Raw genomic sequence first — 20,504 nt, forward strand, 5'->3', positions numbered from 1 at the left:
CCCCCCAATTTAAAGTTTCCGACTTTCGTCTCCGATTTGATCTCCGACACTCTGGGTCTTCAATTCCCGGCGCTTTGAGGCTTAGCCGGTTCGTCTTTTACCTAGGCTTGGCTGATTTGGGGGTTAATGTGAATTGGGGCTGGAGTTAGGGTTTCGTGAATTTCAAGTACCCAATTGGTTTAATATCATTGTTTCTAGGTTTTTGGTTTTTAGAGGATTATTGTGGGTTTGGTTTGGATCTGTTGTTTCTGATTGTGTATTATTTTGTTGATGTTATTTTTTTAATTATATTTATTATAATAAATATTATATTTATTTTAATTTTGACATTTTCTCCACGTTTTGTATCGAACTATATTTTGATTTTTACGTTTCCGCGTATCAGATCGTATCGAAAACCAAAACTCGTTCCATTTCCGTGCAACATAGTTTGCATCGAACTTATTTATCCAAGTAAAAAGAAGATTCGCTCATAAGTTCTTTCCATAGAATTCATCACGCATCAGCCAAAACTAGACAAAATGAAAAATAAATAAAAAAGGAAAAAAGCCCGTTAATTTGTTTTATCCGGTCGTGGCAAGACCCCATTGGTTGATTGACCAGAAAATGTCAGTCGTTGACTACGTAGCTCGATAAAAAAAAATTAAAAAATTAGAGTATAGTCGTACGCCAATTGAGGTCTCCAGGAGATGAATCAATCGCTTTCGTTCGTTAGAGACCATCACTCAGTCACTCTACTCTCACTCAGATTCTCTCTCTCTCGCTTTCACTATTCTTCTTTCCCTCGCTTTCCCTTTTTCCCCTGACCCCGATTTATTCCCCTTTTTTCACCGCCTCGGATTAACCGAGAGAGAGAGCAACCAGAATCTCGGGAATCACACCACCTCTCTACCTCACCGCCATTCCTATTCGCCTCAATCCGACGGCTGCGACTGCGTCAATGGAGCTGCTTAGGGTTTCGCCGGAGGGACTCAATCGCCGTTGATGTTGCGCATGGAGAGGATGACTGCCGATCAGGCCAATCCGGGCCCGCTCGAGCGCGACATTCACTTGGTAACTTCTCTCTCTCTCTCTCTCTCTCTCTCTCTGCAGCTCAAATTTACTTTTACTTCGTCTTCTAGCTTTGGTCAGTTTTCCGGTGATGTCAGCTTTGAGCTGTGTTGATAAGATAGGTGACTTAGATGTGTTGAAATTAGCTTAAGCCGGAATTTGTGTTTCTCGATGAGTTGAAATTGTAGTATTGTTATGTGAAGCTTAAAGCTGCATTGATAAAATCGGTGACTCAAATTTGCGTAACAGGTCTTTATCTTCGCATATAAGCTAGTATTTAGTATTTACACTCGTAATTGCATTTCCTGGACAAACTGTATAGCTTCGGCGTTCATTATTGGATTCGGTTAGCGAATTTTTCGGGAGCTGTATATACAAATAGCAACTGCAGCGTTTAGTTTCTATGCTCCTCCTTTCGGCTGTGTGCACATGTTTGTGTGGGTGTGTGAAGAGAAAGGGAAAGAAAAAGAATAAGAAAGCTAAACAAATGGAAAAAAGATAGATAGTATAAGACTGTAACCACTTTGCAGAGTGATTGAGTAACATTTAGTGAACTTGAGAGAAGTTGCTTGATATTCGGAATGAAAGTAAACTCGATGAACAGCTTATCAGTTAATTTTAGAAGGAAAGGCTTTGCAGATTATCAAATAAATTGACATGAGTTCACATTGCTAGAAGGAAATAATTGTTGGACTTCACTTAAATAGACATGGAATCATTTGCTTCTCCAGATGGAAAGAGAAGGCTTCTTAAATGGGGTCAATATGTTTGATGTTTGGGTTGTTGCTCCTTGTTTTAAACATTAAATAAAATATTCCCACTAAATCAAGTTCTATGGTGCTTTTAAAGTTCATTTTTCTATTAAATTACTAGATTTCAAAACTTGTGGAAATTGTTCTAATTCATGTTCTCTGCTCATGTTTCAAATCAGGCCATCACTGCTCTAAAAAAGGGGTCACAGTTACTGAAGTATGGACGCAGAGGAAAGCCCAAATTTTGTCCTTTCAGACTGTCCAATGTATGTCCAAATGAACTTGAGATTAATAAAGTAATCAAAGTGTGTTGTTACATATCTTCTTATTTGTTGCATATTGCTCTTTCTCTTACATTTCTGTTTGATTAGTGCCTTATAATCGGTCGTTAATGCATTGTTTATTATTATATGTTGCTTCACTTAATTTGTATTTTATGATATGACATGTCAGAAGGGATATTCTGTGAAACATTTAACTTCTTCAAAGTATCTTAGGTTTGGATTACTTCAAAAGTCAAACTGAAATTAGCTTCTCGTCAACCATGATAAAAGGAAGACTTATTGATGAAAGCATAAATCATTCTATATACTTGTTATGATATAGGTACATCAGATTCTTTGCCTGCTATGTTTAAAAGTGAATCAGGACTAACAGTCAAACATCATTCGCCCTAAGTAGATGGTTATGATATGTAAGGCTGTGTGGTTGAGGAAAAACTACTACCTGGATATATTAAGAAACACTGAAAAGGATTTTGTCTGACTGAAATCCTTTACGCATACAGCAAAAAGTGTTGTATGTTCTTAGTTATCCGGACACAATGGTTCCCCTGATCTTATAAATTGCATAACTGTCCAACTAAATGATCATCCACCGATAAGCCTTATAGGTCATATGCTGCAAATTACATGGGCAGGACACATGAGGTGAAAGCCAATGTCTGCCATCACTCTATAGACTTGGGATGATATCTTAGATACTCGTATATTTCAGCAATACCTGCTATAATGTGAGATGATTCAACCCTTTGACATGCTGCTTATAGGATTAAGTGAAAAAAAAAAAAAGCATGAATATGATGAGATCGTTTATGCTCAATAAAGAGGATTCCTGATGACAGACTCGACTTAAAATTATATCACTAAGAAACTTTAGACAGCGCAAAACATGCTATCCATACTGCTTGTGGTTCATAGTATCAATACTTCTTCATTTGTTAACTCTAGGACGCTTTACACAATATTATACCTGGCCATCTTAATGGAACTGTAGTTTTTCTTGCTGAAAATTATTTTCTGATCTACAATATTTTGAAAATTATCAATTCATGATCGTTTTATAAAGCTGTTAGGCGTTTCATACTTATGCTTTCCATGAGGTAGTTGTTGCAGTTTCTTGTGATGTAGTACATCATGCTGTGAATTTCCTTTTTCTTACAGTCTTGATTTGAACTTTTCCATTTTACTTTCAGGATGAATCGGTTCTGATATGGTACTCAGGCAAAGATGAGAAATATGTTAAACTAAGCCATGTTTCTAGAATTATACCTGGCCAGCGCACTGTAAGTTCTTCATGCTGAGATATCTTGCACCTTTTCCAAATGGTGATCATTACAACATATGGACTTGTAGATAGCAAGAACTGTCCACTAGCATTTGATAGCTTTGCAATTGGTAGTTGTAGAGTTTTGGCACATGATTTCAAATGCAACTTTTGGCTTAGTGACTTCGTGTACAATTAAAAGAGTTTGTAGCATGGCCATAGCATGGCTAAATGTATTTTGCAAATGAATGACCTTCAATGTTCCTTTCCTATGATTTACACTTTGATGATTTTTGAAGGACACAACATTTGAATGGTACTTTCTTCAAAGTAAAATGTGTGTTAGTCATAAACTACATGCCGTAAACAATTGATCCCAATTCCTTAAGAGAAGGGAAAAAAGCTCAAGTTTCACGCACTTGATCTATTGTAGCTAGGCAACCTGGAAGGAGGAAAGGTTTATACAATTTTGGGAATATTTCTTTGCTGAATGCTGCTGTGTATGCAGTTAAAATATTTCAGTCAATGTGAGGCATAGTTATGATTTCATATATATATATATATTTTTTTTTCTTACTTGCATGCTCGCATAAGTTCCTTCTTATAGATGGTTGCCTGCGTATTCGTGTCTGGCCTATCATATAGGGTCACATGATAGGTGCCAATTTCTATTTTCATACAGGAAGGGGAATGAAGAAAAGATGCATTAAACCATGTCTTCAGTGTTAAAAGGGTGTGGCAGCTGGTGTTGGAATTATAATATTTCTAGTTGTACTCAAGTCTTAAGTTACGTATTAAATGTTTTGAGTTCTTAAGTTTGTCTACATTGGTTCTTTAGGTGTTTGATCTTGCAAGGAAAGTCATCTTGGATTCTTTGTAATAACATATACCTTACTGATTATGCGATGGTTACTAATGATGAAGAGTTTAGTGCTGTAATATATCTATATATTGTTTTCTTCTACATTTATTGGTTGCCACATGGTAACAAAACATTTCTTTTATCTGTATATACTGCAGCCAATCTTTCAGAGGTATCCTCGGCCGGAGAAGGAATATCAGTCATTTTCTCTTATATACGATGACAGGTCTTTAGATTTGGTAAGCATCTTTTGGTGGTGATCCCCCCACTATCTGATTCTCTGGAGTTCTGTCTTTTAGTTCAACTAGAATTTCCCTTAATTATGTGAGTGAATAGTTTGTTATGATAGCCTGTTACTCTTCAATAAACCTTTTTTTACAAACTTTGTATTACTTGATGCTAATTGCTTATACCAGATATGCAAGGATAAAGATGAAGCTGAGGTCTGGTTTACTGGTCTAAAAGCACTAATATCACGTGGCCTTCAACAGAAGGGGAGAGCAGAAACAAAAAGTGGAGTTACCTCTGAAGCAAATAGCCCAAGATCACATACGCAAAGAAGTTCTCCTTTGAGCTCTCCATTTTGTAGTGGTGATAGTTCACAGAAGGTGTTCTATTTTTGTCTCTGTTGTTAATACTTTGCGTAACTGTAATATAAAAGTGAATAGTCTTCTTGTGACTAATGCAGGATGAAGTGGAACCCTTTCATCCTCATGCTACATCTGAAAGCCCTCCTAAAGTCCATTTGGAGAAGGCTTTATCAGATGCCATGCTATATGCCCTCCCTCCGAAAGTTCCCTTTCCTTCAGATTCTGCTTCTGGCTCATTTCAGTCTCTGTCATCAGGAGGCTCAGATGGAATGAATGGTCGAACAAAGGGTGCGGGGACAGACGCTTATAGAGTTAGTTTATCAAGTGCAGTTAGCTCATCAAGTCAAGGCTCTGGTCATGATGACGGTGACGCTTTAGGGGATGTTTTCATTTGGGGGGAAGGCGTAGGTGATTGCATTTTGGGTGGGGGATTACATAGAGTTGGTAGTTCTTCTAGTTCTAAGACGGACTCTTCTGTACCTAAAGTCTTGGAATCTGCTGTTGTACTTGATGTTCAAAGTATAGCTTGTGGTGGAAGACATGCTGCTTTTGTAACCAAGCAAGGAGAGGTATTTTCTTGGGGTGAAGAATTAGGAGGCAGACTTGGACATGGTGTAGATGCTGATATCTCCCATCCAAAGCTCATAGATGGTCTCAAAAATCTTAACGTAGAATTTTTAGCATGTGGGGAGTACCATTCTTGTGCAGTAACACTCTCTGGTGATATATACACATGGGGTGGCAGTACTTCTAATTTTGCACTCCTTGGACACGGGTTTCAATCCAGTCAGTGGATCCCAAAAAAGTTAAATGGACCTTTAGAGGGAATTCATGTCTCTTCAGTTTCTTGTGGACCATGGCACACAGCTGTTGTGACCTCTGCTGGTCAATTGTTTACTTTTGGTGATGGAACTTTTGGTGTTCTAGGTCATGGGGATCGCAAGTGTATATCAGTTCCAAGGGAAGTTGAGTCCCTTAAAGGCCTCCGTACTGTTCGAGTAGCTTGTGGTGTTTGGCACTCTGCTGCAGTAGTTGAAGTCATGGTGGGATCATCAAGTTCCAGCAACTGTTCTTCTGGGAAGCTTTTTACATGGGGAGATGGTGATAAAGGTCGACTTGGGCATGGTGATAAGGATGCAAGACTTGTGCCCACTTGTGTTGCTGCTTTGGTTGAACCCAACTTCTGTCAAGTTGCATGTGGACAAAGTCTGACTGTTGCCCTTACAAGAACTGGCCATGTTTACACTGTAGGAAGCCCTGTTTATGGTCAATTAGGGATCCCTCAAGCTGATGGGAAACTCCCGCGCCGTGTTGAGGGAAAGCTAATGAAGAATTTTGTTGAAGAAATTGCTTGTGGTGCTTATCATGTTGCAGTCTTAACGTCGAGAACTGAAGTTTACACTTGGGGAAAGGGTGCAAATGGTAGGTTAGGTCTTGGGGATACAGAGGATAAATTTTCACCAACATTAGTTGAAGCACTAAGAGACAAACAAGTCAAAAGTATTGTTTGCGGCACTAACTTTACAGCAGCCATCTGTCTTCATAAATGGGTCTCTGGTGTTGATCAATCAATGTGTTCTGGCTGTCGCCTTCCATTTAACTTTAAAAGAAAAAGACACAACTGCTACAATTGTGGACTTGTATTATGCCATTCGTGCAGTAGCAAAAAGTGCCTCAAGGCTGCGATGGCACCAAATCCGAACAAACCATATCGAGTTTGTGATAATTGTTTTGGGAAACTTAGAAAGGCCTCTGAAACCAACTATTCATCTGGTTCTGCTTTGAGAAAAGGAAGTGTAAATCAGGGATTCGCTGAAGTGAGTGAAAATAATAAAGATTTGGACAGTGGTTCAACCACAAGAAGCAAGAAACTACAGTTTAGCAGTAATTGTGTTGCTCCTTTTCCACATGACATCTCTGAGCGCCGTGCATTCAGTGGGACTAAATCTTTCAACCCAGTATTTGGATCTTCCAAAAAGTTTTTCTCAGCTTCTCTTCCTGGATCAAGAATTGCTTCTCGAGCAACATCACCAACATCCAGGCGATCTAGTCCGCCTCGTGCGAAAACACCAACCCCTGCTGCTCTCTCAGGGATCACGTTGCCAAATGTTGTGGAATATGCTAGAGGGACAAATGATGGTCTAAGTGAAGAAGTTCTTAAATTAAGAGCTCAGGTATGTTAATTTTTCCTATAAATTTCAATAATTTGTGAAATTTTGTTTCTAGTACAGTTTGCAGATTACTTTCACTTAAGTTTCCTGCATTTGTTTTGTTCGAAAAGAAAAAAGCTTACAGTTTTACATGATTTAACTGGGTTGGTGTTCTCTGTAGCTTGCGTACAGCTACTTAAGTGATATATAAATATATTTTCACTATATATATCCTGCAAAATATATCGTGTACTGCAAAATAATTTTGGTCATCATGCATATTGTTTGGGTTTATTCTTTTCACTGTTGTTTCTGTAGAAAGTTATTGCTTCTATTGGTATGTGTTGGAAATTGGGATTCAACAGGGAACACATATTGATAGCTTCTTCAGAATAGAATCACATGTATTAATAAGTTCAGAACAAGTAGGATTACTGAAGTATGTTACTTTTAGCCACTTGCTGTGTATAATCATTTACTAGTAAAGTCCGAGGCAATCAAGATTGTTTATTTCTTCATTTTTTTTTTTCTCTTGAATGCTAGATCATTTTTGTCACATTTTTGACAAACTCATCACAAAAGAAAATGCCATACTCATATCTGAAACTGCAAACCTAAGTAGAGACTTAGTGTAATTTGTTCATTTCTCAGATTACTAACTGTTTTGCCATCTGTTTTGGTTAGCGGTCCAACTCCATCATTTTAGTTATAATTCACATAATTATCAACTTATCATCCATTAGAATATATCTGAATGGATATCTTTTGTAAATCCTGAACATACTGCAAATGTTATAGAAATAGGGATATACTCAACCTGGTCCTTCCATTTGTTTCTTTCCAATGCCATAGTTTAACTGTCAGTTTCAATAGTCATGTACTTTCGGAATCTTAATTAATTAATCCATATGCAAAGAAAGGTGAAGTCCTTATTTCTGAGCTGGGGGGTCTTCAGGTTTGTGTAAAACCGGTTAGAGAATGGGGATTATCTTCCCCGTAGTGCTGAAAGGACAGAAGCAGAACAGGTTTTTTGGGTAGTTGCTTCTAGATATTCCTTAGTTTCATCTGACTCAACTGTTTATTGAATTTGGTAACTACCCAGAGACATGACAGCTATCTCTATTGATCTATTCCTCCTAGGGATAACTTAGAGCTGTTTTCTTGCATAGGGATAGGACTGAGCTTGTTATTGATTGCAGTAGGGTCTTGGTGAATGGTAAAGTTGCTACTGATTGCCTAATTTGGTGATTGCAAGCCTGCATGTTGAACCACCAAACCTCTAACTAATTTAGACCCAGCAAACTGTGTGAAAATAAAAATTGTTTTGATAATTAGAGTTTGTGAGTTCGGGAGTGGGAAGTAGCTGGGTATTCTTTGGGAGAGAGTTCGCTCTTTAGCCTCTCTTGGTCTTCACTTTCATTGAAATTCAGGGACAGCTCTTTCTTTTCTTTGTTCTAATTGTAGAGCTGCTGTTCTCTGGTTCTTTTAATCTCCTTCTTGTCTGGTTTTCATTCTTTTTTCTATCATTATTTTATTTTATCCACTGTTATGCTTTGAGTAGTCTTTTTACATTTATGATCTTTGTTTCCTATAAAAGTAAATAAGTTGTGTGATCGAACAAATATCTTTAACTGTGTAGCAAAATCTCTGTCTAATGTATAAAGTTCTGAAGTTGTAATGACATGCATGCCATAATTTTTATTTTTTATTTTTATTTTTTATATTTTAGTTGGATTGTTCACTCTAAGATGAAGCTACCCTGTGTTATATGTAATATCTGCTTGGACTTAAAATGTCTTTTAATTCATTGATATCTTTCGCTGCATGAAGTATATTTTGATTTACTTCTTGTTAAGGGTAGAAACAAATAGAAAGGAGTGGGAAGGGTCTCTACATGTTGGAGTTTTCTCTACATTATGGATCTTATGTCAGCATTTATATAACAAGTCTCCGAGCTATTTGTTACAACACCATTTATGTGGTCTTCTCTTTGCTTCCTACAACAGTGATTATTACATTTAGTCTGGAGATTTTATTTCAAGTTCAGAACTCTGGTTTGATGTAGTAGAAAGGCAAATTTACCCTACAGAAGCAGATGATGAGCACCACCTGCAATCATTGTGGTTTTCAAATAATCAAGTTTATGTTGTAGGTTGAAGATCTTACTCGTAAAAGTCGAGTTCAAGATATTGAGCTGGAAAGAACAACGCACCAATTAAAGGAGGCTGTCAAAATAGCAGGGGAAGAAAGTGCAAAATGTAGAGCAGCAAAGGAAGTAATTAAAGCGCTCACAGCTCAAGTAGGTTTTGCTATATGCATTTAAATAAGTTCAGTGTTTAAACATTATACAAATCAACCTTATTGACTGACTGACTAAGTAACTTTCATAAAATCAACGTCATATTAGTAGTTAGTTCAAGCTTTATGCGATAAACTTCTATTGTCTGAACCAAAGAGAATCAAACATACTTATAATTTTTCAACCTCTCAATATTGTAGGTCTGAACCAACAATGTAGAATAGCAATTTACAACTATTCAATAAGTTAATACTTTAGAATTGTTTTAGCTCAATAAACTATTCTACTACCAAAGCAAATTAAAATTAACGATTACTATGTAGGTGTTAGGAAATTTTTTTGTGAAGTACTGCAACTTCGACCCTTCCTGGACCACACTTTACTCTTATATTTTATTCCAGGTTAACGTCATGTTCTTGATGGTTTGAGTAAGCATTGTAGTTACTTCACCACTCACTTTGCAAAAAGCTTTTTGATATCTAGTAGAAGACATTAATGTTGAGAATGCAATTGCCTCTTCCTTTTTTCTTTTTATTTTTTTATTTTTGTTGCTAAAACACAACTGTTTACATAGGCTAATATGATTGAGTGCCTCGTCTTATTTTTGATAGTTAAAAGAAATGGCTGAAAGGTTACCCATTAGAACAACAAGAATCAGTGACATACGTCCATTAGGCTCTTCTAGTCCTACCCATGAAGTTTCTACTGCAGCCACTGAGAAAGCAAGCAGTCCGTTGACCTCCCTTGAACCACATTCTATTGCATCAAATACCCTGGTGGTTTCTAATGCACCAAGGGTCTTGAGTAATCATGCTTCAAATACCACTGAAGTGGCAAATTCAGAAGCAACTGCTAGGCATAAGAACAGGGGAACAAAAGCTGATACCACACATGGGGATGAATGGGTTGAGCAAGACGAGCCTGGTGTATATATTACCCTTGTTTCCTCACCAACAGGAGTCAAAGATCTCAAGCGTGTTCGCTTCAGGCATGTCTCTTTTGCTTATTATTTCATTCACCCAAATTTGAAGAAAGATTCCTGGAGCTGTATTTAATGTTTGTTTGTTTGTTTGTTATATTGAACTGCATGCCACAAACTAGGATCTGTCATATATATCAGTGGTGGCCTACCAAACCTGCATGTGATAACTACATATTGCTTTGAGGTTTAATGTTCTTACACTACTCCCTGCCTTTAGGAGATACATTACAAAGCCCATAACACCCTTACCATGTTTTTGGAATGAACTGACAAAAAAAAAAAAAAAAATAAACGGGTACTTTGAAATTCTATTAGTTCCTCAATTCGATTATTCGATTATTCTGCCTGGAGATTATGGGCAGTCATAGTAAGTTGACTTGTGGCAATGCTACGGTTTAGTTTGCGTTTGTAGCCCAAACTTTCATCTTATAAAGAGGATTTCTAAAGAATTAGGCATTTCACATCATTGTGTCTTCATTCCAGTATTACCAGAACGTGCTCGTGTTCACTTTCAGTGGATTTTAAGCTTCATGTCATAGACATTCTATGTCTGAATCTGATATGAATTTTTATTTTATGTCAATCCTGTATGTCATATCATCTGCTTACAGTCCATGCTTACAATCCCAAATTCTAATAGTAATAATCTGTTTCTTCCCTTGGATTGTATCAATGGTTCTGACTGTGTAACTTTTTATGTGCCTGATTTGTTTCAGTCGAAAGCGGTTCAGTGAGAAACAAGCAGAACAGTGGTGGGCGGCAAATAGGGCTAGAGTATATCAGCAGTATAATGTTCCTGTGGTTGAAAAATCTAGTATTTCCGTAGGAAGAGAAGGATTGGCTCATTGAGCTGCTAATCTCAAGATGTTATTTGGGGCGAAGATAAGGGTTAGCTCTTTGATAGACCCACTAATCATTTTACATTGTAAAGAGGGATGTGGGAAATTTCCTCTTCCCTCGAATTTTCTTTATCCTTCCTATTCTTTTGCCATAAATTTGGTATTTGGTATTCCTTTGGAGGGAAGAGTAGGTAGGGGTGTGTAAATTCTTTGTAAGTAGCTTTTGGTTTTCAAATTCAAATAGCTTTCCTTGTAAATCCGTACTCGAGAACTATTTACATAAAAAGCTGGAAAGGTCATATACAACTGAATAGGTTTCAGAAATGTTCTGGATGCTTTGTTTGTTTTTTTTTTCTTCTCTTTTTTGTTTTTGTTGTTGTTTTAATTGGACAATGTAGGCAAAACTTCATATAATAGGCCTCATGACCTGTGTAACCTTTTGAGTCGCATTGTTGATCACTCGATTGTGTAATTATATCCTGTGTAATAATCTCATTTGCCAAATCTAGATGCATGAACACAACGGGATACTAATATAGCTAAAGAGCGACTCTTTTGCCAGCATGAGATGTTCCATTATGCGTTGGGAAGATCAGAAGAATGCTAATCCTAATCCTAACAGCAGAGATTGACCAAAAGCAATCCATCTGTGACGTCGTTGTTCTCCCCATAAATATTTCAGGTGACTAGCGCTGGAGACGAAAAGAATAAGCAATCACGCATAGTTTGCCATTATGAACCCTTGGCTTTTCTTTCTTGTCACTGCTTTTGCCTAATTTCGTTTGGTTTTCTGGCTAAATGTGGTCGCATCTGAGGCATCTCCACTGGTCTTCATCCTTTCTGCATCGGATCCTCCTAATTTTGACACTATGCAAAAGACACCTACGGCGATGCAACTCCTGATTTTGACATTTATAGATTGGCTTTACCTCCATGGATGACTATGATTGTATGGTATGGTGAGGCTAATTGGTGTATGTTTTGCTGTCATGAAGTTGACGGGTTGAGCTAACCGTAACTAGCAGGCGGTTCACTGCCAATCAGACCCCCTATTCATAAGTTGGGCAAAGATGAAGCTTGAGCTTCAAGAAAATCAAGTATCTTCCTGCGTACATATCATCGAGGACAAACCACAAATTAACGACTTTAGGGTTTAGGGTCTGTCGCTAGCGAGGTGAGTTTGGAAACACTCTCTTTGCCCCTTTAACAATGCCAAGCATAATATATAGTCATAGGTTGTCAAACTCAAATTCACAGGTTCAAATTCTAATCCTTGGATTTTGAAATTGGGGAAAAGGGGTTCCAAGTCATTATGGCTCTTTATCTGAACGTTGTGACAATTTTTACTTGGTTGTGAGACGTCAGTTCAATAGGATAATTTGGTTCTGAACTTTAGTGTTATTCCAGAATTGAAAATCTTAGGCCATCTTCGATAGGAGGAGAGGGCTATATTGGGGCCAGGGCTACAATTTAACCCCCATAAATATTATTTTGTATCTATAAACTACTAAACGATCTCTAATAAGAAAGACTAAATTTTAACTCAATCAAATATTTTATGATTTCACATTATATTTTCAAACTTATAATTTTATTAATATTATTTAGATTTGGCTTAGATTTTCAATGCCACATGTCCGTTTGCAAGTGAATCTCTGGATTCCCGATTGGATGTAATGTTGACATGGCAAAACTAATCATTATAAAGATTATTAGATAGGATTTTCAAATGCCGCGTGTCGTATTGTGATCAACTCCCTAGATTTTCAATTAGATTTTATGTTCACGTGGCAGGTCTATCTACATCTTCAGACCTTAATAAACATGGTTGTTTCGATAGCATATCTCACCATCTCTAATATCCTCTCTCAAATCTTTTGTCTAGTTTACAAATTTTCATTACATTTTTGCAATGAATTTCAATTGGCTTTCTCAGTGGAATGAGATCGAGGCTACGTGAGGATGAGGAAGATGATGAAGAAGATGATGCACAAAGGCGAAGAAATACAACACAAGTTATGGCGGAAGCAGCTGGCTGGTTAGCTACTAACCCACTCCAACAACAACCTCAATGGGGTGGCTCTGTTCGAGGTCGTGCTACCTGTCACCGATCACATGAGGTAGCTAATGAAAAATTATTAAATGATTACTTTGTAGCTGACCCTGTGTACCCTGCGGAAATCTTTAGACGACGTTATAGGATGAGGCGTGAAGTGTTCCTTCGCATATTAGATCATGCGCAGATGACATGCTTTAGGCAGTCAAAAGATTGTGTCGGGCGTCCAGGATTCTCGCCTCATCAGAAATTGACATGTGCACTCCGAATGCTAGCTAATAAATGCTCGGCTGATTCCTTAGATGAATCCTTCCGTATGCCTGAGTCAACAGCCATCAAGAATTTGGTCATACCATTGTCACTATCTATTAAGAACACTACCTCTGAGCTCCTACAATTGAAGATCTGGATAGGCTTCTACAAAGAGCCAGGCAACGAGGATTTCCGGGAATGATAGGTTCACTAGATTGCATGCACTGGCAATGGAAGAATTGTCCAGTGGGATGGCAAGGCAGCTTTAGTGGCAAATAAAAAAAACTAACAATTGTTCTTGAGGCTGCGACAGGTCCGAACACCTGGATCTGACATTCTTTCTTTAGTATCCCTGGAGCCCAGAATGACATCATTGTTCTCGGACGCTCACCACTTTTTTATGCTTTAATAGCAGGTCAGACACCGCAACTTAGCTATCATGTCAACGGAACTCCTTACGAGTTTGGGTACTACCTTGCTGATGGCATCTACCCAAAGTGGGCGACACTTATTCAATCAATCAAACATCTTGAGAATGAAGTAGAAGAGTACTTTTCCACTAAGCAAGAGGCATACAGGAAGGATGCTGAAAGGGTATTTGGGATTCTACAAGCACGATTTGCAATTATTAGGCAACCTTCAAGAGGTTGGGGCCGAGATTTATTATCGACAATCATGTTAGCTGCATAATATATACTTCATAACATGATCGTCAAGGACGAGCGGGATGACTACTACAATGGTGAGTCTGATGACGATGAACCGAATCCAAATAGATTAAGAAGAACTCGGGCAAGAATATATGATGGCCGTAATTTTCCACGTGATCCAAGAACCGTACATATCTCAATGGCTGAATATATGTCCCGTTACCGAAGGATATGATCCCGTGTTGGAAATAATAATAATCTACGAAATGACCTTGTCCAACATGTTTGGGCAAATAGGCGACATTAGGAGGATGATGATGAGAAGTAGTAATATCTAGGTGAGATAATAATTGAAATATTCTTGCGCCACTTGTTTCCAAAGGCCGGTTTCTTTTTGACTCGTACTTTTGTCGGAGTTCTCGAACACTTTGATGAACAAAATGCAAAGAGCTACATCTTCCTTTGTTGTCCAATTAGCTCCTTTGATGGACGTTTTTTTTGGCTAACAAGAAAAGAAAATAGAAGAAGTATATATGTGAGATGAATTGCTAAAGAAAGATAGAAGATGTGAGTTATGGAGGATTGAGGGTTGTATTTATAGGAAAAATTGATAGTCAAATTTTGCTATTTGATTTATAAAAAATAAAAATAAAAAAGCAACGAACCGTTTTTCGATTTAATGAGGAACTAGCCGTTTTTTATTTATTTAATGAACAACTAGCTGTTGTTATTAAACAACCATAATTGCATTTAGATCACCATTGGAAAATGTGATGCATGGGCATGACTAATTAAATGTTGTCATTTGTCAAACTTTGAGTCAATTTCAGCCGACCCACATGCATCATTCTAATTTTTTATTATGATGAGGGACCACTCTTTGGTCTGGACTGGGCTAGCCAAAATGCTAAGTTTGGCCTCTTTTCATGGCCTTTTGGCCCTCTTGTAATTTATTGTTGGGGACCATATTAGGGCTAAAATATAAGAATTAGCCTTTTAGACTCTCTTGTTGGAGATAGCCTTAAACTACTGCTTCCAGCTAAAATTGTGCACGTATTTTGAGAAGCAAGACTATGTATGTAGAGGAATAAGCCACCTTAAATCAATAATCTTTCAGCATTCATGTTATGGAACCTGTCTTGCTCTTGACACTTTCAAATATGACTCAAGAATTCTTTGGGCTTGTTGTCATTACTCTTTCACTGAATCTGATAGAACCATATTACTATGGTATCCAGGAGCAGGAGGAAGACTATTGTTGATGAACTGTTTGTCATAAACATTTCCAATTGCATGTTACTCTCTTGTTGTTGGCTCTTTGATGTAGAACAAAGAGCTGCTTAATTCGTTGTATAATGATCTTTCATTATACAATGAATCAGTAATAAATGGAACAATCTACATTGTTCCAGAAATAAGTATTAAGTACAACTAGTATTAAGTATGTTATTTATTAAGAGTTAGTGTTCTATGCCTAGAGGGGATGAATATGTTGATTAGCCCTTATAAATAGGAGTTTGAACTCATTTTTTGGCAGTTCATGATCAATTTAAGTTTACCCTCATTCTCCTCTCTCTTTCTCCCTACCCCTTTCATCTGATATCTAGAAGGTTGAGACGTTGATCTCTTCCTTTTTCCTACTTCCACTATGCCACTCTTATAGGTGTCAAATACAGATAAACTCTGAGGTTCACATCCAAAACTAATTGACAATGGGTGGAGTGCCCCAAACCTTTATAAACCACATGTAAGGTTCCATCTTCCCAATGTGGGATTTATATCTCAACACGCCCCCACACGTGGACAACATATGGTGTGACGTGGAGTTCGTGTGGCCGTTACGTATTCACATGTGGACGTGGGTAACCCGCTCTAATACCATGATAATGTAGTCTAAGGTTCACATTCAAAACCAATTGGCAATGGGTGGAGTGACCCAAACCAGGCAATGTCATTTTCCCGATGTGGGATTTATATCTCAACATATCTAGATTGTTTCCTTTATGAAAAATTTACATGAAAATTCATATTCATCAAACAGTGAAAAATAAACTAGAATCACAAAGACAAGTTTTGAACAGTGTTAGACATCCAATTCTTTTGCCAAATGAGAGACATCCTATACTTTTGTTTGTCTAAAGATTGTATTTGTTCAATCTGATAAGTTTCCCCACACATAAATTAGGCAGACTTGCTTAGGTAGGCTGGCCAATACATTTATTCTATACTTCAGGCTTCAGATAATTTTATGTTGCTCATCAATTGCATGAAGGCCAACTGGATCGCCAAACATGTTTTGTTTCAGAAAGCAGGATAAGCTTCCTGCTTGTGCATGCAGCTGCTTTCGTGTGCTGCTCTCGTGATCAAACGAGTAACGCTTATAACTAATGAAGTAATTTGCTTAGTGCTTACCCTTTTTGTTTGTTCATTCAAGTGAGCAAATCACTTCCATGTTGTACAGGTCTGTTTCCATCATTGATCGATAACCATCTGAGATAGATGTAATCACCTAAGCATAGTTGGTTGCATAAATTTTGCCGAGTTTCACTTTATCACATCTATATAATGGCAGGCTAGCCAGGTCTCCTCACAATTCATTGTTGTAGGTCTAGTTATATATTCCTAATGTGCGATTACATCTTGATTTCATCTCTCAAAGATCCTAGAAACAGCTAAATTTTAACTCTGGTGATGAATATAAGTAGTTACTTTATCATTGAGAACTTCCATGGCTAGTCATTAATCTGCTTATTCCACTGATCTTATGGTGAACTCTGTAAGTACTAACATCATGACTCTTTTTGACACGGTTGTCTTTCATTCTAAATTATGCTGGCAACTTTCTAATAGGAACTTGATCTGTCAATCTTGAGAATTGGTTCAGATTTCTTTATTAAACAGGTAGCTAGTGGTGCTGTGTTTGATCACCTTTTGGTAAATGTAAAATCTTCCTTAGAAGAAATTTTATGAACTTAATTAGAATTAATATAGCTAAGCTTGAGAAATCTGGTACCTTTATATTCAATTACAAATTAAACCTGCATATTTCTTGTTCAGATTCATATTCTCAAAACATACATAACATGCTATTATGTCTGACGCTAGAGCTCTTCTCTTGTTTTATTTCATGTAGCTGTAGCCTATAGGGGAGGCTCAAAGGCATCGCCTTCAATTTATGCGCTATGTGGCTGAACATGGCTTCGAGACATGGAGTGTTTCCAATCTAGACGGAAATGACACACAAACTCGTGAGTTCATCAACTAGAAGTAAATCATGTTGGCTCGTGTATGTAAAACAATTTTTTTTCGTTTTTTTTTTTTCTAAATAAATAGTTAAAGCCATTTTTTCATGCTTGTTGAAATAACAAGTACTAGTCTCATTTACATATCTGGATAGAGTACAACTAATTGACAAAAACTGAAACTGCATATTGTTTCGAAACAAAGGTCTTTTTCTATGGCTCAGTCACTCTGAAGACCTACTGCCATCGAAACAAGGAGGACGACTTAGCTAGAGAGATGCATGCAGTCTCCTTGAAGGTGAATGAAACTCACGTCTTTTTCTATGGCTCAGTCACTCTGAAGACCTATATCCTGAAGGAGATATTGATTTGACTGTTGATCATCTGCCATCGAACAAGGAGGACGACTTAGCTAGAGAGATGTGTGCAGTCTGTGAGCAAAGGAACAAGTAGATTCCTTCGATTCACCTTCAGGAGACTGCACACATCTCTAGCAAAAATGTCCTCCTTGTTTCGATGGCAGAGGAATGTCAAATCAATGTCTCCGTCAGGAATGTAGGTCTTCAGAGTGCCGAGCCATAAGAAAAGACTAGAGTTCCAAAATAATGCATGCAGAGTTTCAGTTTTGTCAGGAAAAAAAATGGCTTTAAGTATTCATTTGAAAAAAAAAAAAATTCACATGAGTTATTTGTAACAGCCAACATAACACTATTTATTTGTAACACCCTGACCTCAAAATTTAATTGAAAATTATCTTCTTACCTCTTGAAATACAACAGTGGCATGAATAGAAGCAACAACATTCCAAATTTAGAAATCATACTTGATACCTACTGAATTCAATTACCATATTAAATGCTTAAAATTTCATATAAAATCATGAATTTCCGGCTCACCGTCCTGACCAGTCTTCTGTCGCGTTGTCATCGGACGACAGGGGTCTTCCCATTTGGTCAGTCAAAAATAGATAAGCGCCACAAGGTTGGTGAGAAAAAAGGTAAACCTGACTTGGGAAGGTTGGTGAGATGGGTGATGCCAGAAGCTTCTTGAGCTCTCCTTCCCTCCCCTCTTTTTCTTCTTTTGATCTTTTTTTCTCATGTCGGTTTACTCCCTACTTCTATCTTTTCGACCCTCTCTCTCTCTCTCTTCTTTTTATTTTTTTATTTGTCAATTACTATTATAATTTTATTTTTATTTTTTCAATAACTGAGCATTACATTATTTTTCAGAACTCAAGAACCTTATATTAATTAATATTCATGGCATTTGGCAGTTTCAGATTGCCACCGTGTGACAAAGTGACGAAGGTTCTCATCGTCCTGTTGTTGGACTTTGAACAAGGAGGCCGTTGTCCGGTGGGTACTGGTTAAGAGGATAAACCGGTTAAGGAATTTTTGAGTGAGCTTGTCATAGTTGTCAATGGAGTGTGCCGGGAGCCAGAGGAACCAACTTAAGGCTTCTTTGCTTAGAGTTTCCTGATAAGCGTGACAGGCTTGGGCATCGGTATACCGAGTGGAATCCAACTGGGATTGGAATAATTTGAGGGGGTTGTAGGGGAACCCAGTGCCATTATATTTCTTGATCTTGAAGAGTTTTGCTTCCGGAGGCTTCTTGTCAAGTTGGATACGTGTGCTGAAGGTCTGGTACACATAGTTTGGGTGACATAAGGGCGGTGGGTAGACCCTAGCCCGGAGTTGATTCTCTGCTCTAAATGGGACACAGAGTTGCTTAATTGAAACAAAAGTTGGGTTTGGATGTCAAGAATGGTTTGGTTTGTCTGCGCTCTCGTGATGGCTGGGGTTGGTCGAGGCGTCGGGCCGTCCAATGTTTGGTTGAGGAGGGGAGTGTTCGTATAAATGATTTGGGGGTTTGACCCAAAGGAGGCCATGACATTTGTTAAAGTGGAAGTTTGGACTTACTTGATTTGGAAGTTTGTGCTTGCCTTTATAAGCTAGTAGAGGAGGAGCCCTTTCCTCTTTTTTTGATGTGGGAAGACCTTCCTTTGTACCCTTTTGGGGATTTCCCTATTTTTTAATATAAATGTTTGTCTTCTTGCCCTTGTGGGCTTTTCTCTTGTGGGCCTTTCATGCCTTCACTTTCTCTTATTGATGTTTATTATTAAGCTGCGAGTGGGCCGATCGAGAGCCGTTTTAAGCCCTCGTAGCCAATAGCCATAAAATAATATCCTTCTAAATATTCCAAATTAGGGCCATAGACTCATAACACACGACCGTATAATATACAATGCCCTAGGTCATCAGAGCTACTAAATTAGCAATACAATGCCCTAGGTCATCAGAGCTACTAAATTAGCAGAAGCAAGAAAATTACACATGTAGGTTGCGTTATAAACCTACTAGTGAAAACTGGTGGTGATGGTGGTAGCTATGCTTATGTCTCGCCTCCTACTAGTGTCGAACTGAACTCTGCAGACTGGGTTTAAAGTGATCCAAAGAGCAAGTCAATAACCATAACACAGTGGGTTCCTTAAATCGTAGCTATCAATGTTCACAAGCGGTTCCTCCACCACATCCTTCATTTCGACCTCCTTCTGAAACATCAAATTTCCAATTGAATTAGTACAATCACTACATTGTGTTTTGCCGATAAACATAGACAATCCAAAAGACTTACCGGAAGAAAGATATACCATATCATAGGCTTCATTAATTTGCTTCTGCTTGTTCATATCCTCCATTTCGACCTCCTTCATTAATTTGCTTCTTAATTTCCTGTTCATATGAATCATACCACCCATTAGATAAGATAAAACAGAATTGCTCTGTTTGGCATTACACCAATGCATTAAAATAAAATTCAAGTCCATTCTGCTACGAAAATCAAACTAATCAAATCCAATCCAAAATCAATACAGCACAAAAAGAATGAGATATACTGTAATGCCCCGGACCTTATTTAACCCTTATTTGATTGTTTACTGTCATTTAGACAGTAAACGAGCATCATTTTTACTTTTACCTTTGGTTCGTGAGCTTTTAGTGGCTCTAAAAGTTGACTTTTTTCTTCGTCCAAAATTGGAGAAAACTTTGTTCTTGAAAGTTCTAGAGGACATCAAACCGAGTTCGTGGACACATGGCATGCTCAAAACGGAGTTCGTATGAAGAAGTTATGGTCTAAAAACTAAAGTTACTATTTATGGAAATCTACTATAAAAGGAAGGGGGAGTTTCCATTTCGGGGGATGGATTTTTCTAGAAACTTCACACACTCTCTCT

At 37.8% G+C, this 20,504-nt stretch overlaps 2 protein-coding genes across 2 annotated transcripts; both read left to right on the forward strand.

The window, feature by feature from the left end:
- The first annotated feature begins 984 nt into the window (after positions 1-984).
- Positions 985-11,189, forward strand: LOC101307830. The gene is made up of 9 exons (XM_004307066.1): positions 985-1,053; positions 1,982-2,068; positions 3,277-3,366; positions 4,368-4,448; positions 4,626-4,817; positions 4,898-6,973; positions 9,102-9,248; positions 9,860-10,236; positions 10,947-11,189. Exons 1-9 carry the CDS (start codon positions 985-987, stop codon positions 11,077-11,079), a joined length of 3,252 nt encoding a protein of 1,083 aa, XP_004307114.1. The 3' UTR covers positions 11,080-11,189.
- A 1,820-nt stretch (positions 11,190-13,009) lies between these two features.
- LOC101301916 lies at positions 13,010-14,067 on the forward strand. Its single transcript, XM_004308548.1, has 2 exons — positions 13,010-13,556; positions 13,793-14,067. The coding sequence occupies exons 1-2, from the start codon at positions 13,010-13,012 to the stop codon at positions 14,065-14,067; spliced, it is 822 nt and encodes a 273-aa protein (XP_004308596.1).
- The last annotated feature ends 6,437 nt before the right edge of the window (positions 14,068-20,504 follow it).

Source organism: Fragaria vesca, linkage group LG7 (assembly GCF_000184155.1).
Source record: "Fragaria vesca subsp. vesca linkage group LG7, FraVesHawaii_1.0, whole genome shotgun sequence".
NCBI lineage: Eukaryota > Viridiplantae > Streptophyta > Magnoliopsida > Rosales > Rosaceae > Fragaria > Fragaria vesca.

Coding starts and splice junctions, on each gene's coding strand:
- LOC101307830 (XM_004307066.1), top strand. CDS start 985: ATGTTGCGCATGGAGAGGATGACTGCCGATCAGGCCAATCCGGGCCCG. Junction 1,054..1,981: donor TCGAGCGCGACATTCACTTG/GTAACTTCTCTC, acceptor GTTTCAAATCAG/GCCATCACTGCTCTAAAAAA. Junction 10,237..10,946: donor CTCAAGCGTGTTCGCTTCAG/GCATGTCTCTTT, acceptor GATTTGTTTCAG/TCGAAAGCGGTTCAGTGAGA.
- LOC101301916 (XM_004308548.1), top strand. CDS start 13,010: ATGAGATCGAGGCTACGTGAGGATGAGGAAGATGATGAAGAAGATGAT. Junction 13,557..13,792: donor AGGCTTCTACAAAGAGCCAG/GCAACGAGGATT, acceptor CTTTAATAGCAG/GTCAGACACCGCAACTTAGC.